Source organism: Schistocerca nitens, chromosome 3 (genome assembly GCF_023898315.1).
Source record: "Schistocerca nitens isolate TAMUIC-IGC-003100 chromosome 3, iqSchNite1.1, whole genome shotgun sequence".
NCBI classification, from domain to species: domain Eukaryota; kingdom Metazoa; phylum Arthropoda; class Insecta; order Orthoptera; family Acrididae; genus Schistocerca; species Schistocerca nitens.
Genome location: NC_064616.1, coordinates 383,143,402 through 383,168,635, shown reverse-complemented (window position 1 = coordinate 383,168,635; position 25,234 = coordinate 383,143,402). Strand labels below are relative to the sequence as shown.

At 38.3% G+C, this 25,234-nt stretch overlaps 1 protein-coding gene across 2 annotated transcripts in view; it reads left to right on the top strand.

Moving 5' to 3' along the window:
- LOC126248321 (serine/arginine repetitive matrix protein 2-like) overlaps positions 1–25,234 on the top strand; it is a 255,691-nt gene that overhangs the window by 43,131 nt on the left and 187,326 nt on the right. Inside the window, exons 7-9 of one of the 2 annotated variants that reach the window (XM_049949210.1) lie at positions 1,499–1,618; positions 21,725–21,934; positions 24,900–25,204. In XM_049949210.1, the coding sequence (XP_049805167.1) occupies positions 1,499–1,618; positions 21,725–21,934; positions 24,900–25,204 (635 nt within the window). The remainder of the gene's footprint in view (positions 1–1,498; positions 1,619–21,724; positions 21,935–24,899; positions 25,205–25,234) is intronic. The other variant, XR_007545460.1, reaches the window with a different exon arrangement.

The window sequence follows — 25,234 nt, the reverse complement described above, 5'->3', positions numbered from 1 at the left end:
TATTTGGTTATGGGAGACTGTAATGATTTACTAAGTGGATTTCAAATGAGAAATTCAGTCGCTGTTTGCATATTTGAATACCAAGTAAAAATGTTATCAAATTTTAATCAGCTTTAGAACATGATGATGACATGTAGTTGAAACAAGAAGGAAAACTAATCCAGAATGAAATGTGTAACAAAGAAAATAAATCATATTAAACTGACTGCACTTTTTACTGTGACAGTACATTAAAATGGTAAGCCCCATTGTGGAGGTAGTACCAACAGACGTCACTATATTGCAGGATGAGCGAAAGTTCTAGTTGGTGTTGTTATGTATAACTTGCACACTAGAAAATATTGCAGGTCTGTTTTTCACAGTTGTTCAAGCTCAGCAATACGGAAGGGGAACAGTGACACCTGCCTGCCTGAGAGGTGTATAAGATGATTGTATGATTGTGGGGAGGGGAGCAGTGAGTGAGCAGCAAAATTTTGTCGTGTTGCCAACTGTGGGAAGCTGTACCATGTACTTTGACTTTCTGTGAACAACTACCATGTTTAAACTGCAGTTTGCCTAAATCCATTTGTATTGAGAATCAAATTGTCTTTAAAATTGGAGAAATACTCAACATTAGTATTCATTTCTGCAGGAGACGGCAAAAGTCTTGATAGGGGCCAGTGGCATACTTACATGTTTCTTGCTGCTGAGTTGTCAATGCTCGCTGTGACGTATGACAGGAACGAAAGGGAGTATGTCAGTTTGCTGGTTCTGTGCAGATGAGAGACCGGCGGGCATGCGAAGTGTTTGGAAGCGAGAGACATTGTAACATTCTCACTTCTGTATAGAAGTGAATTCCGATTTGTATTCAGATAAAAACAGCTTAATTCTCAGGTCTCACCATAACCACCACCTCAGAAATCACAACACATTTGGAAGAAACAGCCAGATATTTGTGACAATGAAGATATAAATTTCACAGCTGTGCTATTAGGAGGATGATTAATAAATAGTGATACCACAGACATCAGGGTTAGTAAGCAAAAAAGGTAGAAAAGAAAACAATCCAAAAAAATAATTTAAACTTTTCTTTTCCTTTATTTTATTTCTCCTAATATTATCAAAATGTACACAATCAATAAATGGCAAAAGTTTAGAATAAGTGTAATGTTAACTTTTTGGCAGATGCTCATTCAGTAAAACAGTTTGTAATTTTGATTAGCCAAAATACGTTAAAAGTAAATTTTTCTAGAGGAGCCTCTTAAAAAAGGGTCGTCTAATATTCAGGGTCATCTTATACTCGGGTAAATACGATAATCTCGTAACATTATTGTTTGTTCGTATTACAAGTGTGTAGTATGTTTTGTTCTGTGTTACACTTCTATGTGATGTAGTCTACCCACGAATCTATATATTGACACTTCAGTTAAATCTCTAGTGTGAGTAACTTTGATTATAAAGCCCTCTAAACTCTACTGAATTTACAGTCTAAAATAAATTTTACTGAAATTGTTTGCAGGATACAAGAAATACTGAACAAAATCAGGGTAGAGTCACCTGGGTGAGAGTGCCGACTTTCCCAGTTGGTCTAGGAGGACGCCGTGTTCAGTGCGTAAGGGTGCCACCAGTAAACCGACAAGTGTGTACTATCTTCCCTCTTTGTTATATCGCTTGATATATTACTCTGGCATCTTTGTGCAATATCTTGTGTGAAGCTTTTTGGCAGATTAAAACTGTAATCTGAATTGGGACACTAACTCAGAAACTTGATTTTGAGGGTGATGCTATCACCAATTGAACTAGTCAGGCACGATTTATAACTCACCCTCACACTTTCACTTCTGCCAGTACCTGTATTTTACTTCCAGACTTCACAGAAGCTCCCCCTACATATTTCGCTGGACTAGAGCTCCTGGAAGAAGGAATATCCCAGAGAAATGGTTTAGCCACAGCTTTGTAGATTTTTTTCCAGAATGAATCTTTCACATTGTGGTGGGGCGTGCACCATCTGGAAACTTCTTTGCAGATTAAAACTGCATAGTGGTCTGGGATTTGATACAAAAAAGTGTGTGTGTATATGTGTGTGTGTGTGTGTGTGTGTGTGTGTGTGTGTGTGTGTGGAATCTGGAAGGCAGGAGAGAGGAAATGGCAGAAGTGAAACTGAGGGCAGATTGTGAGTCCTGCTTAAATAGCCCAGTCGGTGAGTTACCTGTGATAGATAGGTATCTGGGTTCGCTTCTCGGTCCAACACAAAGTTTTAATCTGCTAGGAAATTTCAAAAAAGCGAACACTCCTTTGATGGTGTGAAAGATTCATTTTGGAAATGTCCTCTGTAATACATGTTAATTACCTAACTGTGAAACATTGCATGCTCAAGAAAGTTTGAAAACATATTCAAAAATTGAAAATAGTGATTTTTTTTTTTTACCTTGGGCAGAACGAGAGAAAACTTACCCTACAGGTGGGCTTGTCTTTTCTTATGCAATTGATGGTTGCAGTTAAAAGATGAGAAATAATGGGAGTTATTATCGATTGTTTCATGGTGGCCATTGTTTTGATGAACAATGCAGCAAACCATTTAAATTGAAATATGACCAAACAATAAGTCATTACAATATTTCTGACCACACACTATTCACTGAGGTTCAAAGGAAAATAACGCAAAAATGACCAGAAAAGCAGAAGCAGTCCATTTAGCTCCTACATTTTAGTAATGGAAGAAAATTCACTATGCATTCTGGAATGTATACTGAAATATCATATTGATAGCGAATTTCCTGAGGGGGAAATCTTATTTTTTATTTTGGTATACTAAAATTAGCTGTAGAAAGTAACTGTCATAATTTTTAATTCAATTGCAGTGTGCTATTGACATTAGAACACACAGGGGGCAGACTGAGTAATACCGTTAGAATCATTTAACAAATCCCATTTTTGACTTTCTGCAATTTATAGCAAAACCTTTAGGAGAAGTTTCCAGTCTGAAATATCACAGGTGTTCTGAGGCAGCTTTAATTACTACTTGAGATGACATTTATAATGAATTTAATACTAAATTCAAATTTCTTACGTAATATGTTTGTATCCTGTTTTAAAACGTCATCGCAAAGTTATTAGACGTCTTACTGGAAATTCATTATAGAATTCCAGAAATACTGTAAATGTTAGAATATGCTCAAGAGATTAGCAGAGGATTTTTAAAATATCTAGAACAGTAAACATAAAAAAGTACACTTCTAAATAACATTCCAACACACCAAGATTATTTTATGTCTGAAAGGTACAGTATTAGTCATACTCACACAGAGCTTCATTTGTAGAAGAGAGATAGTAATCCTGCTTCAGCCTATGGGCAGTTTAGGAAGTGTTAAGTGTATGCACCCTTTTAACAGTGCCGGAATTGGAATTGCAGACATTGGATATGTTTCTTCACCTTTCTGGTACAGAATTGTTAAAATACATATCACGAATTGATGGTTGAGTCTATATAATGAAATAAGTATGGAATGTTGTAAGACAGACAGTAAACCCTTTGCACTCGGTAATGCAAATACAATGCATCTCTGTGTTCTTTATTTAAATCACTGGCGGCAAGTGCGAGTCTCTTTGTAGAAACAACGAGGACACTGACCAACAGTTAGGTATACATTAAAATAAAAGGTATGCTTTCATTCAAACATGTTTACGTGAGCATTACAACACAACAGTTTCCGTTGTGCGATATTTTTTGAAACTTTTCCGGGTAAATCATTTCTTTTGCCATTTCACTCTAATTGTTTACAAATGAGTCACTGTTATCATCAAAAGCATTGTCCCTCTTGTTTTGCTTAAACATTCCTCTAAAAGCTGTACTATTTCTTCCCCAGAAATGACTGGGCTTGAAGAACTAGTTATTTCACACCTTTACTGACTTGAACGTAATAATTGCAACATTTCTCTCAATGCAACTGCTACAGTTTGGCACTGATTTAACAAAGACTTCGCTAGATGCAGCATTGGTGCCTAGGAGAGTAAGGTTTGATAATAGAGAATATGAGAGCTACAAAAAAAAAAAAAAATAATGTCAAATGAGACTCAACATTGGAGTGGAAAACAAAATTCGCAGTGTTGAGTGTCACTTGCCTTTGGAGTGGAAAAGGTTTAAGGATGTGACATGATTTATATTAAGGGGATGGAGAAAATTTATTGTGATATTTGTTATGTAACAGATATGTTTCGCCGTGGCTTCGCTTGCGTATATGTTTGACACATATATTGAACAAACCACCTTCTCCCGCTCTCCGAGTCCACCTCTTCCTCCCTCTGTCTATCCACATCCTCTCAACTTTATCAGTATGTCTCTTCCTCTCCACGCACACTCTCTGTTTCTTCATCTCCTTTTTATCTCTGTCCATTTATTCCACCAATCCTCATCCCCTTCTCTCTCTCTCTCTCTCTCTCTCTCTCTCTCTCTCTTTCTTTCTCTTTCTCTTTCTCTCTCTCCGATCTGCACACTACCCCTATACACCTTCTACTGAATCTCCCCCTTCTCCCCTCTCTCTGTCCATTTTTCCTCCCCTCACTCTGTCCATATCGTCCTCGATCCATTTCAACCTGTCCGCAGCCATGCTCATTGGCACGTGTAGCTCGTGCAACACAGTTCAATAAATCAGGCTGAAACTACTTCCACAACGTGCCTGTCATGCCAGGCAGCCTACATGTCGATTTCTCAGAATACCGTTTCTTGCATAGGCTGCCCTGCAAAACAGATTGATTTGGCAGGCCAATACTGTTCTGAAGAAACATGCCTGTCTTGCAGGGCAGCCCATACTCTGGCTACTGGGAAAAACATGTTTTTGTCTTTCTCTCCACTCTTATTGGAGCTAGGAGGTTATAAAACAAGGTCTGATACTCATGAGACCTTCTGTTCCTGTGCCAAATTTGGTTGCAATTGATCCAGTGGTTATCTCCAGACAGAATGGCTATAATGGCAGTTACATATACATCTACATTTTAAATTACAAAAATATCATCAGAATGTGGGATTTTGTATGTTTATTGTTACATTTACATGTCCTAGACATTTGACTCTGTGTACCATAACTTTCAGCTTAGTTATTATGTGATATCTTTTACAGTACTTGAATGGCCCCTTTTGCAATATTTGTATAATCAGTAAATTGTGTAGCATCAGAAAGAGGTTAACTTTTTCTTCAGTGTACATTTTGATCAGAATTTGTAAAGAGCATAGTGTGAACATTTTAACACATAGGCGCCGATGCACGTAAAAATATGGGTTTACGCGGCCTGCCCGAAAGTCCGGCGCCTGTAATTTTACAGGCGCGTGTTATTGTTCTTACCCTTCCCTCATTTGTGTGTTCTTACGGCTCCCGCTTGTCTGGGAGGCACTGCATGGACTGTAGTTCGAGTATTAGTCACTAGATGGTGCGGGCATGCTGTGGAAGGGCCTGCTTCCCTTTTTATTTGTCGGGTTCTGTGAGAGGCGATTTTTTTCCTGCGCAGTGTCAGTAATGTCGACGTGGCGAAGCGTGGATTGACGGACGAAGAAATTGCTTGCGAGTTATATCGTGATTTAGAAGAAAGTGACGTTGATTTGTCAGAGGAAGATATTGTAGATGACTCTGATGATGATGTGGGCTATGTTCAAGAAGAAGTTTCTGGCAGTTCAGGTAAAGAATTCTGACAACAAAACATGTATAATTTTTGTTCAGATTTTCACTGAAAAAAACTCTCAGTATGTAATTATGATTTTATTTGCAAATACTACTCTTCTGATAGATTCAGAAGAGGAGAGCAGGTGTCGAAGCACTTCATCAGCAAGTAATCCCGTCGATATTGTGCCTGAAGAACGAGCGAGACTGATGGCGAGGGAGAAGCCGAGACCTGCGCACTGCACCAATTCTGACAAGGGAACCTCCCCATCGCACCCCCCTCAGATTTAGTCATAAGTTGGCACAGTGGATAGGCCTTGAAAAACTGAACACAGATCAATCGAGAAAATAGGAAGAAGTTGTGTGGAACTATGAAAAAAATAAGCAAAATATACAAACTGAATAGTCCGTGTGCTACATAAGTAATATTAAGAAACCCGGGACGTAAGGTGCGTCGTGGTCCGGTGGTTAGCGTGAGCGGCTACGGAACGGAAGGTCTATGGTTCAATCCTACCTGAAGTCAAAAATTTTAATTTTTTATTTTCAGACAATTATCAAAGTTCATGCACTCAAACACGATCAACTTCGCTCTCCAAAATTCCAGGACATGTTCAGATTTGCTTGGACACATGCAGGATTTGATGGGCTACACACGGAAAAATTTGAAAACGTTAAAAACGTATGTCTTGGTAGAGCACAGGAAAAACTGTGCGACTGTGAAACTGTAGCATTAATTTGTTGCAGTTTATGTGATAAACTCTTATGTTTTCATCACTTTTTTGGGAGTGATTATCACATCCACAAGAAAACCTAAATCGGGCAAGGTAGAAGAATCTTTTTACACATTCGCCAAGTGTACAAGTTAGATGGGTCAACAACATATTCCTGTCAGGTGACGCATATGCCGTCACCAGTGTCGTATAGAATATATCAGACTTGTTTTCCTGTGGAGGAATAGGTTGACCTATGACCTTGCGAGCAAATGTTTTCGGTGCCCATTGGATAGGGACGTCCTTTCGCCTACTAATCGCACGGTTTTGCGGTGCGGTCGGAAAACACACACACTAAACTTATTACAGTGAACAGAGACGTCAATGAACGAACGGACGGATCATAACTTTGCGAAAATAAAGATGGTAAACTTTTCATTCGAGGGAAGACTTGAACCAAGAACCTCTCGTTTCGGAGCTGCTCACGCTAACCACGGGACCACGGCGCTCCTGAGCTAACGTTATCCTTAATGTTGCCTATCTTGCACATGGCCTACTCAATTCGTATAGTTTGCTTATTTTTTTCATACTTCCACATCAGGAAATTACGAAGCACAAATTCCCTTTCACCCACCTGCTCATTATCAAAGTGGAAAGGAGTTACACTTATGGAAATAAGGAAGTTTCTGGCAATTGTAGTCCATATGTGTGTAAGTGTGAGGCCACGTATACGAGAGCACTGGTCCAAGAATCCTGTTGTGTCGTATAATTTCTGTCCAAACATCTTGAGCCGTGACAAATTTCTTTCTCTTTTGAGAAACTTCCACATTAGTGATCATTCCTTAGCTAAGAGGAAAGGAGAAACTGGCTATGACCCACTGCACAAGGTGAGACCCCTCCTAGATAATGTGTGTGCTAATTTCCAGCGTGCGTATACGCCATCTCAAAAAATGACAATAGATGAAGGCATGTGTAAATTTCGAGGTCGTGTGTATTTCAAACAGTACATGTGACAAAAACCAAACAAATACGGTATGAAACTGTACATGTTATCCGAATCTGACACAGGTTACATCTGGAATTTCTCTGTTTATGCGGGTGAAAGGTCTGACACAGTGACTATGGTAAAGACATTGCTTGCAAACCTGTCAGGGAAAGGCTACACTTCGTTTATGGACAGATTCTACGCAAGTCCAATAATACTTGCTTCAGAACTGGAAGCTGCAAAAACTGCTCGTGTGGGACCAACAAGAAAATCTCGGCAGGGATTGCCTCGTGCTATAAAAGATCCGAACCTTCAGCGAGGTGAACTTATTTTCACGCGTAAAGGAAATATGTTAGCACTGTGTTGGAAGGACAAAAGAAATGTGCTTATGATAAGTACAAGGCACACTGCTGAGATGGTCACTTTCACTGATCAGAGAGGAAGAGAGAAGTCAAAGCCAGCCTGTGTAGTAGACTACAATAAAAACTAGTTTGATGTTGACTTATCAGATCAGCGATTGTCATACGGCGCATTTGAACATCGAACTGTGAAGTGGTGGAGAAAGTTGGCATTCCATGTTATACTAATGGTGATTGTAAATTCTTGCATATTATACAATAAGGTTACTGGAAAACGCCTCACAACATCTCACTTCATGACAGTTATCTGTGCAGATCTTGCAGAAAGCAAAGATCTTGAACCCCGACCTGGTCCATTTGGACTCTCAAGACTATCAACTGGAAGTCATTTCCTGGAAAAGATTGAGACAGAAGTAGGTAAGAAACAGAAACAAAAACAGTGTGTAGTGTGTTCTCTGAGAGGAAAAAAACTGACTTGAAAAGTGTGGTGAAAAGACACAAGCTACCAGTGTAGTGAATGTAAAGTAGCATTGTGCAAAATGCCGTGCTTCAAAGTTTACCACACAAAGAGCAAAATTGCACCCTAAAATAGTTACAGGAGGTTACTGTAGATAAGACATACTGTATCCATCATAATTACAATTTTTGTGTAAAATAAAAAAAATTTCTTCTAGAAAATACAGTGAATATACCTTTGACTTTTCCAAAAACAATGTTATGATAACAACGCTTGTCAAAAGTATGTATTAATTCAAGAGAAAGGTATTATATATGGTTTTAAACAAGAAAGTCTAGGTTTTTCAAGAGTAATTTTATTGCTATAAGTGACAACCTTTCATGAATTGTAGTAGTTTAAAATACGTTAAAATCAGCCAGTCTTTATGGTAGACACCCGCACGCGATGGCTCAGGACCCAAAGTGTTAAAATTAGCAGTCAGTTACTCTGTACATGACTGAAAACATAGTTGCCAGTAATAATATTTACAATCATCATCATCATTTGTCAGTTTTGCGTCTTACATATGAGCACCAAAATGATGATTATTATAAAATCATTGAAAACAAAAAATATATTGATATCTTGCACAATTTATGAAGGACAGTTGTTTATACGAAGAGTCCTTTTAAAAAAAAATCTGTTGGAAAACATATCCTGTAAATGTTCATGAAAACTTCTATTTCATCAGAAAGCCTGGAAGTGTACCAGGCATACTCAATCATTTCATAAAAAATTGGCATTGACAGTTGATGCACTGTTGGTTGTATTTTTATACAGTCTTCACGGGAATGTGTGTGTCTGTTATTTTCAATGAGGTAAGCACAATTTTGTATGTGCTGCCTGCCTATACAAATAGGAATCATGAGGTTGAATAAGAGGAGTACATTTTGGAGAAATTGCTTTGATTGTACATGGTGATTTCTCTTTTTCTTGAAAGATTTAGTCATATAATTCAGGCTTTGCTTGTCCACTCCAAGGGTCAATAATTAATAGAGACAGTTCTTTTCCCGCATAAGACTTAAAACAACTTTTGAGAAAGTCAATAAGTAGTCCTGTCATTAGATTCCCAGATTTGAAAGAAATTTTTTATATTTTTGTGCATATTCATTTGCTGTTTTTTGAACTTTGATGTCAAAGTTACTGGTTGCTTTTTGTAAACAAACAAATATTTGAGGAAGATGATAGCATATTGAGTGATTTATATATGTGTCACTTTATTCATGTTGTGCCTTTGAAAATGGTTTTACTTCCATTGTCAGCCTGAGTCCTGTAGTACACCAACTGACGCTGACATCCTGGAAAGAGAAAACAACCAAAATTGAAGTATTTTGTCAAAGAGTTATAAATATAGGGAGAAAAATGAATTTGTAAATATTCTACAATAATCTACCTGTGTGGTCAGTGTTGATAAAAAAATCTTTGTTGAAATTCAGTATCAATTTAAAAGTGTAGATTCAAGAAGTGCCTACAGAAGCCAAGGTTTCTTCGGGCATCAGTGTTTCCTTTCCTTTCTCTTCTGTTTGTTTAAACAAATTTTGTCACTTTTCATTGACGAATGCCATGCTTGCTTTTTGGTTTATGAAAGTAGCTGCCACAAGCTTTAAATTCTAAATATTTAAACTGCTGTGCTGCTGCTAAAGCCCACTGGTGTAAATTCTAAATAGTCACTTGATAATTCTGTCAGTCTGTAACAAAACAATCGTATGGCCAGGAATTGGTTGTTGTGTAATTATTAAATTGATTGCATCCTTTTTTTTTATTTATTCTCCCCATTGGAATGAACATTCCTTCTTTTTTAACTGGCTGCAGCCCTTCTTTTTTTTGTTTCCACATGGGTTAAGCCTTTGTGATATTAACAACTTCAATTTTGTAATCCAAAGGAAGAGGGTCTACTATGCTTCTTTTTTGTTCTTTTGGTTCATATTCATCTGAGGAGCTATGTTTGCAACAAATATTTTTAATCTCTCCACAGCTTATAATATCGTCAAATTTGTAATAACCAAATTTGTAGCAACATTTTAACAGGGTGTCTACGACCCGGGAGATCCGGGAAAAACCCGGTAATTTTTTCATCTGGAAGAAAACCGGGAATTTTTCATTGGTTTTGTTGTCAGTTAAATTTTTGTAATTTTGAATGTTAAGAACCAATACTCTAACAAAGGACATTACTGTATCCTGCTACTGCAGAATAATATTGCAACAATAAAACATGAACGAGAGAAAAAACTAAAATACAACTTAAATTGCAAAGAAAATGCGCCATATACAACAACAAAACACAGTGCTCATACAAGCGTCTGCCAACAGCTAAATGTGTCAAAGGCTTTAGGAAGACTATGCAATGCTTCGTAACAACAAATTGCCTTCGATGAGCATGACATCACAACTGTTAACATTAGATTTGTTTTAGCAGTTAAGAGTGGGATCATGCGTATGCACAGTTGAGTAGTATCTTCTTCCGCTTCTGGCTACAGAAACGTGGCTGTTGGCTGTGTAAGTAGTCACACCAAAAAAAAAAAGGGGGGGGGGGCAGCTAGGTGCTACCGGGAAAAATTTTACTGGTGCACCCAAGCTGCCAGATTGCACAGCAGCCCTGGATCTAGGAGTTGGGGGGGGGGGGGGGGGGAGCAATTTATATTCTTGAGGAAAAAACCTTGTTCCACAAAGCGCTTAGCATCCAGCGCACGTTGTTCTATCAATTATTTGTATGACTTTGAAATGTGTCCCTGTCGGTTTTTGAACATTGTTGAATACATTCTAAGTTGTTTTCTGAATGAATCATAAGTTGATTTGTGAATGTGTGCATAGTGTACATGATGTGTCTGTCAGTGGAATCCTCATCACATCTAGAAATAAACTTACCTGCAGACAAAAGGGGTTATACGAGCTGAGCAGAGTAGAGCCGAACGAAAGAAAGCCAACCACTGTCTGATTATGTGGTTGATTAGGTTTGTGAATGATGAGCGTTGTTATGATTACCAGCAAAATCCATAGATTCAGACTACCAGAGTGTGAATAAACGACTAACAGGAATAACAGGTAAGAAATATTACGTATTATCTTCTCAGTGTAGTCAAGAAAATGAAGTTTTGACAGAAAATTTTTGGCCAGATCGCTATACTAGCAAGGGCCAGTTGCAAAGTCTCCGGCTAGCAGCCGCTTTAAGGTCTATTCTGGAAGTAGCGTGGAAAACGCGTTGTACAAACACGTAACAATGCCTAACTGGAGAATAATCGCGGGATTACTAAACTGGTGATTCTGGTAGAGTTAGTGAAGTTAACCGGCGAATAAGCTTTGACATTTGCAGGAATAAATATAGAATTAGTGATGACAACATTGTTTGTTAGAACGAGGCAGGAGAAGAAACGGTGACATCACTTAAATTATGGAAGAATATGACTATTCCAGATTTATATAAAACTTTCACACTACTACTTTTCGATCTCATGCTTGAGAAACTGTAGCGTATGAATGAAGTGTAAAACTATTTCATAATGTAAAGCTTTTTGCTTGTAGTAGGCCTAATAGGCATTTGATATTGGTACTTTGTGAATTATATTCTGCCGTGTTACAAAAATGACCATGTCTGCCAAAAGAGTCTCGTTTATTTGGCGTGTGTTACAATTGCTGCAGTATTATAAAGGCCTATTTTGTTTTATCTCACAGACAGTAACAGAATACAGTTAATCGGGTCGAGAAACCACACCTATCTTGGGCCTATTTGTAATTACAGCTTTTTCAGTATTAGACAACTACATTTCGATTTTGCATGTAGCAAAACGTTTGACGAACTTTGATGAGGTAACAGATCCTTTCTCAGAAAGGAAGGCACGCCATGTAAAGCTGTAGCAAGATTAGAGAGAAAAAAAATTCTAGAAGCTAAGGATTGAAGAAATGTGTACTGTCTTGCTTGTCTCTTCTCTTTACTGGTTTTATGTATCCTATACTTAATTTTATGTCACACAAAGCAGCAAGTTGTTAGCTAATAGGGAATAAAGAGTGCAAATTTTCTGAAGAGATTTTTTTTAAAGAGGGCAGGATGTAAGACCAGCCGACTGGAAGCAGGAGAGGCACCATAGGACATTTTAATTTCCACTGTCCTGAATATAGTTTTATGGCATCCAGTACAAAATATACACGTTTCAATTCCACAGACCGAAACACAGTGACGTGCGATAGAAGAATGCTGTGTGAAGAGGTGTGGCGCTGCACTTTGGCACATTTAAGATCAAATAACATGTCTTACAATTCCTCGGACACGTATGTTTTATGAATCAGACTCTCCAGAAAGATGTGCGCTACAAAATGAACATATTTTCGAAAATTAGAATTTTGTAAAATTTTTGATGTCCTATCTCAAACACTCAAGGGATGCCAGTATTAGTTTCAGATTTTATTTTATTTCCACCTTTCTGACAGTCAAACATTAATTGCCATGCAGAACAATGAAGTTATTTTTATTGATTTGCTGAAGACATTTTCTTTTATTAATCTTTTTTGCTGAGGCAGTTAATATATTTGAAACAAAGGGTTTAATTTCAAACTATTGGCTAGTTTCAACTGTTCGGTGCATTTCAGTGTACGTTTTCATCTTCTAGCACGTATGGCATTATGCCATAACAAAGAACCAGACATGAGATAACGAAGTACTGGTACTCAAGGAAATTTACATCCCGAAACCACATTGAAAAGCTTAATATCAGGTCGTTTCCTACTTCACTGGGAATCTGGGACTCATTTAAAAATCAGCTCTTTGACGATGAGCCATTTAGAAGAATTTATAGCCAAGAATATCACACTTTTATGTCGTTATTAAAAAATTTACTGGCACATTTGTGTGATATATCTTAAAATGTAATATGTGCATAAAAGACCAACATTATATGTGAAAGCTTAGCTTCTCTTACAGCGTATTGGCCTTAAGAGACCAATATTATATGTGAAAGCTTAGCTTCTCTTACAGCGTATTGGCCTTAAGAGACCAATATTATATGTGAAAGCTTTGTTTTTCTTGTAGCAACATTATATATATTATTTTAAACCATTAACTTTTCCTGTTCGTGTGTTTGCGCTACTTAACAGTGATGTCGCTATTGGCTGACTACACAACATGTCCGAAGCTCTGAATATCCACTGTCATCAGCTGGCGAGATCCCGTGACATGAGCTACGATTGGCTTACAAATACGCATTTCAATGCTTTGGAAAGTAACATGCGGTGTTTGGTGGAATTCCAATTTACATTTTCGTAAAAGTAACATGCGGTGTTTGGTGGAATTCGAATTTATACTTTCGTAATACGAAAATATGCGGTGTACATGTTACTGCACTGCACATCAAACATCTTTCCAAAAGTTGTTTTTTCCCCTGAGTTTCGTTTTCTAAAGCGCCGGGAAATTCTACGCCCATGTATAGAACCATAACCATTCAAAGGATTGATAAGTTATACAGCTTCGAGAGAAAATATACTGTCAATTAACAGGGAAAAACTATGTTTCGACCCAGGAGAAAGTGTATTTTTAACCGGGAAATCTGGGAATTTTTTTTCCTTGTCCGCGTATACACCCTATTTAATGACAACAGTAATTAAAGCATAAATTTACCTCCAATTAAATGCATTTGAAAGCATTCAACTTCTTAAAAATAAAACATTAGTAGTAATTCACATGTTACATTAATTAACTGTAACCGTAATTTCATAAATACACTGAGGTGACAAAAGTCGTGGGAAAGCAGTATGCACACATACAGATGGCGATAGTATCACTTATACAAGGCATAAAAGGGCAGTGCATTGATGGAGCTGTGATTTGTACTCAGGTGATTCATGTGAAAAGGTTTCCAATGTGATTATGACCACATGACAGGACTTAACACACTTCGAATGCGGAATGGTAGTTGGAGCTAGATGCATGGGACATTCCAGTTCTGAAATAATTAGAGAATTCAATATTCTGAGATCCAGAGTGTCAAGAGAGTGCCAAGAATACCAAATTTTAGGTATCACCTGTCACCATGGAGACAGTAGTGGCTGATAACATTCACTTAACGGCCAAGGGCAGTGGCATTTACGTAGGGTTGTCAGTTCTAAAAGACAAGCAACACTACATGAAATAACCACAGAAATCAATGTGAGCATACGATGAACATACTCGTTAGGACAGTGTGGTGAAATTTGGCCTTAATAGGCTAGGGCAACAGACAACCGACGTGAGTGCCTTTATTAACAGCACATCACCAGCAGCACCTCTCCTGGGCTTGTGACCATATCGTTTGGACCCTAGATGACTGGAAAACTGTGGGCTGGTCAGATGAGTCATGGTTTCAGTTGGTAAGAGTTGACAGTAGGGTTCGAGTGTGGCACCAACCCACAAAGCCATGAATCCTAAATGTCAACAAGTCACTGTGCCAGCTGGAGTGGCTCCATTATGCTGTGGGCTTTGTTTACATGGAATAGACTGGGTCCTCTGGTCCAACTATTCACTAGAAATGGTTATGTTCGGCTACTTGCAGAACATTAGCAGCCATTCATTAACTTAATGTTCCCAGACAGTGATGTCACTTCACCGGGCTACAATTGTTCGTGATTGGTTTTGCAAAACATTGTGGGCAATTTGACCAAATGATTTGGCCACTCAGATCACTCGACATGAATCCCACCGAACATTTATCGACACAATATTAGGAGGTATCCTGTGACTTTTGTCATCTCAGTGTAAAGCAAAATTCTTTATGATTTAATTGATAATATTATATGTCTTTAACTTGATTTAAAAGTTACAATTTTTAAAACTATTTTTAAAGAAATATAAAAAATTACTTGGATGTAGGCCATGCGAGTGTGTTACAGATGCAGCCATAAATATGTAAACTGACCAGTATATGAGCTCCACTTAAAACTTTTGAGTTCTTTCTTTCAGGATATTCTGGCTAGTACACTTCACAACTTTTAACGGTAGATACACTTCAGGTGTATATTTAACCTGTGATGTCTCATTCGGAACTGGATTTCATAGACCGTAAGGTCCCCTTGTGAGATCAAAATGCCTTGTCATTAGAATGCTGAGAGGAAGTCAGTAATGACATCACTGAATTATTTTAGAAAATTTTCTCAGCTAGTGAAAAAAGCAGTTCCATGTTTATGGACCTGGAGTCAGATTCTGAACAGACTGGAGTGAGTACATGGCCATAGCATCATGTCTGTGATTCAGGGGTAGTGCAGTACAAGTTATCTTAATTCAGATTGTTTCTAAATCAAAGAACATTGTACATTAAGGACTAACTGTAGGAGGTGGTGCAATTGTTGGACACTGAACTCATTCATGGGGATGAAGTTTGCTCTGTCCAGCCATCCTGATTTTGTTTTTTGTTTTTTTCCTAAATTATTTCAGGCAAATGCCAGGGCAGTTCCTTCAGCAAAGCCATGGTGTGCCACCTGTTATACCCATATAAAATCATACTTCTCTGTTCTACATGTTTGTATTTTTTGGAAAAATTCACATATTAAATTTGGGTTTATTTTTGATGAAATTCGCAATTTTTATTTATTTATTTTTTATTTTTTTTTTATTCAAATTTAAAAGGTTGTCACACTGTGTGAAGTATGAGTACTTTGAAAATGGCTCTTACTAATTAAATGGAAATTGGGAAGCTTTTTCACTGGAATGTTTAATTCTGCAATAACTTCAACATTTTTTTCTGATCTGATCTTTGCTTGTTTTCTTCTTTTAGATGTATTTAAGCTTTTAACAGATGATTGGAAGCAGCAGTATTTTCCCATCAGTGAACAGGGTGCTTCTCTGGTTTAAGATGTTTCTTCCATTATTTTTCTTTTCCTGCCCAGTTTGATCAAATTGGTTGTGGCCTTTCATGGACATTCATAGCCATGCCACCAATACTTGACAACAGGTACTTGTGTAGACCTAAAACAGGAAAAAACTATTCACATGTTAGGCAAGACTTGTGGCTTGGTGAATATACATTGATAGTGCTTGTATTTTCCAGTTGCTATAGTACAAAGTGGTGGACACAATAAACAGGCAGTTCGCCCAAGCATAAACAAACTAGAATTGTGATCGGCAGATTTGAGAGTAGTAGTACGGGGAACAAGCCCCACCTCCTTCAAGGAGGGCTGCCAGTCCTGCACCAGTGTTCTGCATTTCTGTGAAAACAGAACTGACACACGATTGTAGGGATCACCAATCCATTGTGGTGTTCTGAGGATCATAATTAAATTCTGTAGTGGAGCAGAATTAGTAACTACATTCATTTCAAAATAATAAAAGAAAACAATGAGCAACCCACAACACAAAGCATTTGATAACAGCTACCGCACAATTGCTTGTGGGAATTAGCATTGTTGTGAATGAGGTCTCTACTTGTATTTGACACAACCACAGTTCAAAACACCTGCAGCCTAAATCTGTCCCGTAAAAGTTTACATCTTATTCTAACTCCTGAGCTTCAGTTAACAGACAAATTTGCTGCTAGGTTCCATGAACAAGTCCTGAGTTGCATTACGCGGAATCTATCTTATACAAACCTTTCAACTGTCCTCTGTTGACTTGGTGGCAGAGTATTGAGTGCACTGATAATGTCATTGCATTTGTGCACTTTATATTTTGCTGACATGTTCTTATGCACATTATCTTTCCACATTGGTTTTGCCAGATGATGTGCTGTACCAGTAACCAAAAAATTGGAATATTTTTTTATACTTCTATCTTTGGTAAAATGTATCAACTGGTTACAACTCAATATGAAATAACAATTAAAAGATAATTTTGCATTTTGAAGCAGAATTCACATTTATTGCAAATGGGAATTTTTCAGGTCCCCACTAATCAGTAATATAGATATCAGCACCTTAAATACATGAATCTTTCTAAAGTTGAGAGATCTTCGAAGGACAATTGAAAAAAGTGTGATGGAACAGCTCACCATCTGCAGCATCGTTGACAGGACTGACTGCGGACCTTTGGTACAGAGCTGAGCGGAGGGTCTGAATCAGAGGCTGAGACAGTTCTGCGACTGTGTGGGCTGCAGATTCCTCGACTTGTGCCATAGGGTGGTGGGGTTTCGGGTTCCGCTGGATAGGTCAGCAGTCCACTACACACAGCAGGCGGCTACATGGGTAGCAGGTGTTGTGTGGCGTGGACTGGGCGGTTTTTTAGGTTAGATGGCCTCGGGCAAGTACAGAAAGGGAAACAGCCTCAAAGGGTGCGAAGCAAAGTCAGGACATGCGGGGACCAAGCAGCAATCGATATTGTAATTGTAAACTGTCAAAGCTGCGTTTGGTAAAGTACCGGAACTTCAAGTGCTGATAGAAAGCACTGAAGCTGAAATCGTTATAGGTACGGAAAGCTGGCTGAAGCCAGAGATAAATTCTGCCGAAATTTTTACAAAGGCACAGACAGTGTTTAGAAAGGATAGATTGCATGCAACCAGTGGTGGCGTGTTTATCCTGTAGTGAAATAGAAGTGGATAGTTCCTGTAAATTATTATGGGTGGAGGTTATACTCAACAACCGAACTAGGTTAATAATTGACTTCTTTTATCGACCCCCCGACTCAGCAGCATTAGTGGCAGAACAACTGAGAGAAAATCTGGAATACATTTCACATAAATTTCTTCAGCATGTTATAGTCTTAGGTGGAGATTTCAATTTACCAGATACAGATTGGGACACTCAGATGTTTAGGACGGGTGGTAGGGACAGAGCATAGAGTGACATTATACTGAGTGCACTATCCGAAAATTACCTCGAGCAATTAAACAGAGAACCGACTTGTGGAGATAACATCTTGGACCTACTGATAACAAACAGACCCGAACTTTTCGACTCTGTAAGCGCAGAACAGGGAAGCAGTGATCATAAGGCTGTTGAGCATCCCTGAATATGGAAGTAAATAGGAATGTAAAAAATGGGAGGAAGGTTTATCTCTTTAGCAAGAGTAATAGGAGGCAGATTTAAGACTACCTAACAGATCAAAATGAAAATTTCTGTTCTGGCACTGACAATGTTGAGTGTTTATGGAAAAAGTTCAAGGCAATCGTAAATTGCGTTTTAGACAGGTACGTGCCGAGTAAAACTTTGAGGGATGGAAAAAACGCACCGTGGTTCAACAACAAAGTTAGGAAACTACTGTGAAAGCAAAGAGAGCTTCACTGCAAATTTAAACGCAGCCAAAACCTCTCAGACAAACAGAAGCTAAACGATGTCAAAGTTAGTGTAAGGAGGGCTACAGGTGAAGTGTTCAGTGAATTCGAAAGTAAAATTCTATGTACCGACTTTACAGAAAATCCTAGGAAGTTCTGGTCTTACGTTAAATCAGTAAGTGGCTCGAAACAGCATATCCAGACACTCCGGGATGATAATGGCATTGAAACAGAGGATGACACGCGTAAAGCTGAAATACTAAACACCTTTTTCCAAAGCTGTTTCACAGAGGAAGACCACACTCCAGTTCCTTCTCTAAATCCTCGACCGAACGAAAAAATGGCTGACATCAAAATAAGTGTCCAAGGAAAAGCAACTGAAATCACTCAACAGCCGAAAGTACACTGGACCTGATGGGATACCAATTCGATTCAACACGGAGTACGCGAAAGAACTTGCCCCCCTTCTAACAGTCGTGTACCGCAAGTCTCTAGATGAACGGAAGGTTCCAAATGATTGGAAAAGAGCACAGGTAGTTCCAGTTTTCAAGAAGGGTCGTCGAGCAGATGCACAAAACCATAGGCCTATATCTGTGACATTGACCTGTTGTAGAATTTTAGAACATGTTTTTTTGCTCGCGTATCATGTCATTTCTGGAAACCCAGAGTCTACTCTGTAGGAATCAACATGGATTCCGGAAACAGCGATCGTGTGAGACCCAACTCGCTTTATTTGTTCATGAGACCCAGAAAATATTAGATACAGGCTCCCAGGTAGATGCCATTTTCTTTGACTTCCAGAAATCGTTCGATACAGTTCCGCACTGTCGCCTGATAAACAAAGTAAGAGCCTACGGAATATCAGACCAGCTGTGTGGCTGGATTGAAGAGTTTTTAGCAAACAGAACACAGCATGTTGTTCTCAATGGAGAGACGTCTACAGACGTTAAAGTAACCTCTGGCATGCCACAGGGGAGTGTTATGGGACCATTGCTTTTCACAATATATATAAATGACCTAGTAGATAGTGTCAGAAGTTCCATGTGGCTTTTCGCGGATGATGCTGTAGTATACAGAGAAGTTGCAGCATTAGAAAATTGCAGTGAAATGCAGGAAGATCTGCAGCGGATAGGCACTTGGTGCAGTGTGTGGCAGCTGACCCTTGGCATAGACAAATGTAATGTATTGCGAATACATAGAAAGAAGGATCCTTTATTGTATGATTATATGATAGCGGAACAAACACTGCTAGCAGTTACATCTGTAAAATATCTGGGAGTATGCGTGCGGAACGATTTGAAGTGGAATGATCATATAAAATTAATTGTTGGTAAGGCGGGTACTAGGTTGAGATTGATTGGGAGAGTCCTTAGAAAATGTAGTCCATCAACAAAGGAGGTGGCTTACAAAACACTCGTTCGACCTATACTTGACTATTGCTCAGCAGTGTGGGATCCGTACCAGATCGGGTTGACGGAGGAGATAGAGAAGATCCAAAGAAGAGCGGCGCGTTACGTCACAGGGTTATTTGGTAACCGTGATAGCGTTACGGAGATGTTTAGCAAACTCGAGTGGCAGACTCTGCAAGAGAGGCGCTCTGCATCACGGTGTAGCTTGCTGTCCAGGTTTCGAGAGGGTGCGTTTCTGGGTGAGGTATCGAATATATTGCTTCCCCCTACTTATACCTCCCAAGGAGATCACGAATGTAAAATTAGAGAGATTTGAGCGTGCACGGAGGCTTTCCAGCAGTCGTTCTTCCCGCGAACCATACGCAACTGGAACAGGAAAGGGAGGTAATGACAGTGGCACGGAAACTGCCCTCCGCCATACACCATTGGGTGGCTTGCGGAGTATAAATGTAGGTGTAGAGGAAGATAAATGAATATGAAAGAGAAAAATACAGTAATTAAGGATGTATATTGCTGTGTGCCGAGAATAGAATATTATTTATTGATGAAAAAAGGTGCTGTACAACAGACAGCCATACACAAATGGCAGATTGATTAACTTTCAGAGTCCTCCTTCAAAGTTCAGGTGCATGTGTTCACCCCCACCTACCACCCACCAGTCCATCATCCTCCTCCTCCCCCTCTCCCTCCCCCTCCCCCCCCCCCCACCCATTTTTCCGTATGCTAAGCAATTTATCGTGTGCACTCTGTGCCTGTCTGCTGGTGAATGTCTTTTCTGATGATTAGTCATTTATCCTCAAGAACATATTTGATCCTGAATTTTCTATTGACTAACTTTATGAAAACGAAATGGGAAGTTATACATACAACAAAAAATTGTCTTTGTTACATGGGGCAATTTGATTGGCTGTAACAGGAAGCAGGCAGGGTGAATTTGGGTAAAAAACTGGAGATCATTATATGTTCGGAAGTTTAAAGAATGCATCAAGCAGTCAAATTATAAAGTTAAGTAAAAACTCCATATGTTACAGCAGCTCAGAATTATTTTAGATAATTTTTCTTCGTTAATTTGTGATACTCTTGCCACTGGAAGACACTGGTATTTTTTTAAAACTTACTCAGACATCTGCAGTAGACTGACTGATAGTGCTGTGTGACCTGTGTATAATGCAATAAGCACAAGGATGTTGTTTTCTAGTTTCTGTAACATTTCTGTAGTCTTTTTGCTGAGTATCCTTTCCTGTGGTACAAAATTTGTACGATGCCTTTAGGCAAAATCCTTCATTGTTAATATCTTGGCAGTGTGGGGGAAAAAAGAGCTAAAAACGTGTAATGTTCATAGAAACATGAATTGGGTGATTAATTGAAATTAAGGAATTATGCTATTTATATTAAGAATTCTGTATATAATTCATTGACACTTCACCAGCAAAACAACATTTTCATGGCAGATAAATGGATGAATTCGTTATGTTGATTATGCTGACTGTACTTATTCTTATTGTTCCTGCCTTTCTCTCCAAAGTGTCGGAGATTTATCTCATTAGTTCTTTGATTTTTTAATGACAACCATAGAACATCTGTTCTTTTATCTTGTACTTTCCTAAAGAAAATTTTGCCTTCTCCTTTATAGGTGTTAAGTAAATGTTTGATAAATTATGTTTTTATATATTTATAGTGCTATGTATCGAAACATTAATGCTCTAAACTGTACTCCATTTAAGAGTTTTGCACATTTTTGTGGTTGAACAGACCTTATGCTGGATCTGTTTGGAAAAGACATTATTTTTCGGTAGTAGTCTAGTAATACTTCAGTGTAGTTTCATCATAACCTATTGTACTATTTACAGTGATGGTAGATACATAGTACTCTTCCAACATTCAATTATCTGTTATAGAATTACTTTCATTCTTGTCAGATAAAAGTCTTGAAGTCTGTAGATAAAGTTACTATTTAAGTGATTTTACATTACAGGTTGAAGAAATTGTAAGCGTATCTTCTGATGATGAATTAGAGCTTGAAGTTGTTACTAGAAGTGGAAGAAGAGTTAGAAGACCTTCAGTTTCATCAAATTCTGACAGTGCCAGGACACAGCAGAAAACACCTGCTCAAAATGGACCAGCTGAACAAACAAGTACTGCGAGAAAGAAAGTGACGCGACGGGCACCCTCACCCCGTGGAGAGGTAGGTTAAACTACTTAGAGATAAAATGAAACAAACGTTCATGCAGTGTAGTGTCAGAATAAATTTGATTTGCTTTGTTATTTTTATTAATTGGGTGTTAAAAGCTGGTGTTTTATATGGGTCTAATGTACATGTTAATAAAGAGATTACACTGAAGTTTTTGAGAAAGTTATGCAAATCACATCTTTTTTGATCACCTATCGTATCTTTTATGTAGTGCTCTCCTTCAGCTTGTACTCACTACTGTGTGTTGTGTCTCCTATTGCTTGGTGAAGTCCAGAATGTACCTATTTAGAATGGCTGTTCAGAGATGGTTCATAGTTGCACATATCCACTTCTGGAGGCACACAATTATGCTCAAGATGGTTTCTTACACTTTTAGGAAGAGAAAATCATAGTTAAGTTACCCTATAATGCCATATGATGAGTACTGATGCGTATTTGTGACTACTCCAGTATATCCTTAGCCCTTTAACTGCTCTGGACGTGTTAACGTTCACCCCTTTGTACCTGTCCCTGTGTGCTCTGAACGTGTTTACACGTGCCACCAGTCCTTCTATCTGGTACTCTAACACATTCAGAGCACACAGGGACAGGTACAAAGGGCCGCATGTTAACATGTCCAGAGCAGTTAAAGGGTTAAATTGTGGTGACTACATGAAGAGAGCAGCTGTCATTGTGGTGTAAGACACATTGCAGATCATGACTCCTCTATTCTTTAGCAGAACTTAGAAAATCAGACTCCAGTGTACCAATGTAGTGAAAAAAGCTTCCTCCATCTGGTGTACATTTCTTTGTTTTCTTGACTTTCATTAGATAACAATCATTTGTGGAATTTTAGAAATATGATTGCCACTTTGCCTCTGGATCCAAATGGTACAGTCACAATTTATCAGCAGTTACAATCTTGAATATCAAATTTTACTTACCCAAGTGAAGCCTAGGAAGCATTTGTTGAGATAACTACAAGTGCTGGGACCTCTGTTCTGTGACCAAATAGTTGATATTCAGTGACTGTAAACTCCACTGGCATGAAGGCAGTAGATGACAGCGGAACAAGTCCTTCAGGTGCAGTGGATGTATTAGTTGTTGCCGCAAGTTCTCTCTTTATGTAAACCTTTAAGTAGGCATGGCAGACTCATCCATCTGTGATGTGATATGATATATCCACCTTCACAATTCAGTGGCTTGTAATTTGTAGGATTGACAAGTTACAGTCCACCTGATGTTATGAAGCTGGCAGCTGCTTACTCCACTGTATGATAACCTTTATCAGTTGAGCTGCTGTGTTCTCTGATAGTTCCAAAATTTTTGTTTGTACTGCTGCTTTTCATAGTAGTGCTTTACCAAGGACAATGAGTAAAATAGTGATATGGAGGTGTGGAGTACACACAAGAAGAGGCCTTCAAAGAAATATATCTTTGATGTGTAGAATGTGAAGTTCCTTTATGTGCAGCACCCTGTTATAAAATATTTAACACAGAAAACAAACTGTAGTTTTGCAAAAAAAAAAAAAAAAAAAATGCCATTTGCTTATGTAATACATTCTATATTTCACAATGCCAAAGGCAAAAAGATTGGGATGGGTCCAAGAAGATCTTAAAGAAATTGGTGGGGTCTATATGATCTTAACCCATTTGAGTCAGCACCCCCGAATCTCCCTTATAAACTGGTGTAGCCAGTGCCTGAGTAGTAATTGGGCATGGTCTCGAAAGGGTTAACGTTCTTACAAAGTAAATCTTTCACAAGAACAGAATCACCTTCATCATTATTGTCAGAATCACTTGAAAAACATTGCCATGCTCCACTTTTTTATGGGTGTAATGATGTAACTGTTACTGGAATAGTCCTCCAAACCATTAAAACATTCACACACACAGTCGCCTGGATCTCCATTCTTACTTGGAACATCTGAATAATCTTTGTCCAAAACTCTTGAAAAGTATTTAATATTCATTCAGTTCCTTCCATTTCCTGAGTAAGACGATCTCTAAAAGCAGGAGGAACTTTGAAATATCAAAAGACTATCAGTATGCTAAATAATCAAATAATAAATTCAACAATTGGTTTTGATACATTGACTGCTGGTGTAAACATCTAAATAGATGAAGTAGTTAAAACATATCCCAGCAGATGGTATCTACAGATAGCATGTTGAAAACCCAAGTTATCTCAATATCCATACATAACAGATGACACACGAAATATGAGTAAACTTGAGACCTGTCCGCAATGTGCTAATTTTGGTTCATAAATTAAAAACCACAAAGAAATGTTTCCACAAATGAGGAAGGTACATGGTGCAACTGCACCAGCTTGTGCATTTAGTTCATAATAAAGAGATGGAAGCAGTTCATGTGTGATGTGAATCCTTCGGGAAGTTTGGCAGGTTGTGTCAAACATATTGCCCAAATAGATGTGCCCTGTTCTAGATAATGAAAAATTAGACGTAGTTAAAAAAGGTGATCATTATTTGTAGACATATGTAGGTAGTTAGTAAACTAACTAATAAGAAATTTACCATCTTATCTGTGACTTTGAAGAGGAATTAAATATCTGGTCCTTCTCTTTCTTACCTTTCACCTGCTTGTTTTTCCTTTTCTCTATTTTGCTTCAGTCTACAAGAAAACTGCCTGATGATTTAACTTTTAATGTATTTTAAATGTTGTTGTTATGATTTCTGCTTATTTCCTCATATTATTTTCATAATAAAACATATTTAAATACTTTTAGCATGACAAATTACTGAAATAATTTATGCAAATCATGTAATCAGTGGCATTGTAGCTCACTTCTTACTTTTTAAACTGAGCAGGTTTCATTTTCACTCTAGTAATTAGGATGATACTTGACTTTTAAGTGTCTTCCATTTGGCATGTACTGAAAAGAGATTGAAACAAATGTAATTGTATATAAAACAGTGGCCAAGGAAAAACATTGTAAAATATTGTAATTTTTTTTTTAGCAGTCATTTTTTCGTACACAACGGCAGCGGCGTCGACAGCGGCAGAGACAGCGGAATACTTCCGAAAGCTCTGCACAGACTGTGGAGGATAGTGAAGAAGAAGATGATGATGATTCGACTGTAAGAAAATCTGGACGATCACGTTTAGCAGAAAATCTGGGACTGGCTCCATGCCGTCGATCACAGAGTTCTAGTACTGCACATGCCCCAGCTCCAGCTTCCAGTCTCAATCGGCAACGGGTATCAGCTGGTATTCCTACATTGAACCTGTTTGGAAATGATAGTCTCGACTACTTTTCTGATGGGTACGAGTCTTTGCTAGTGCTAATTGATGT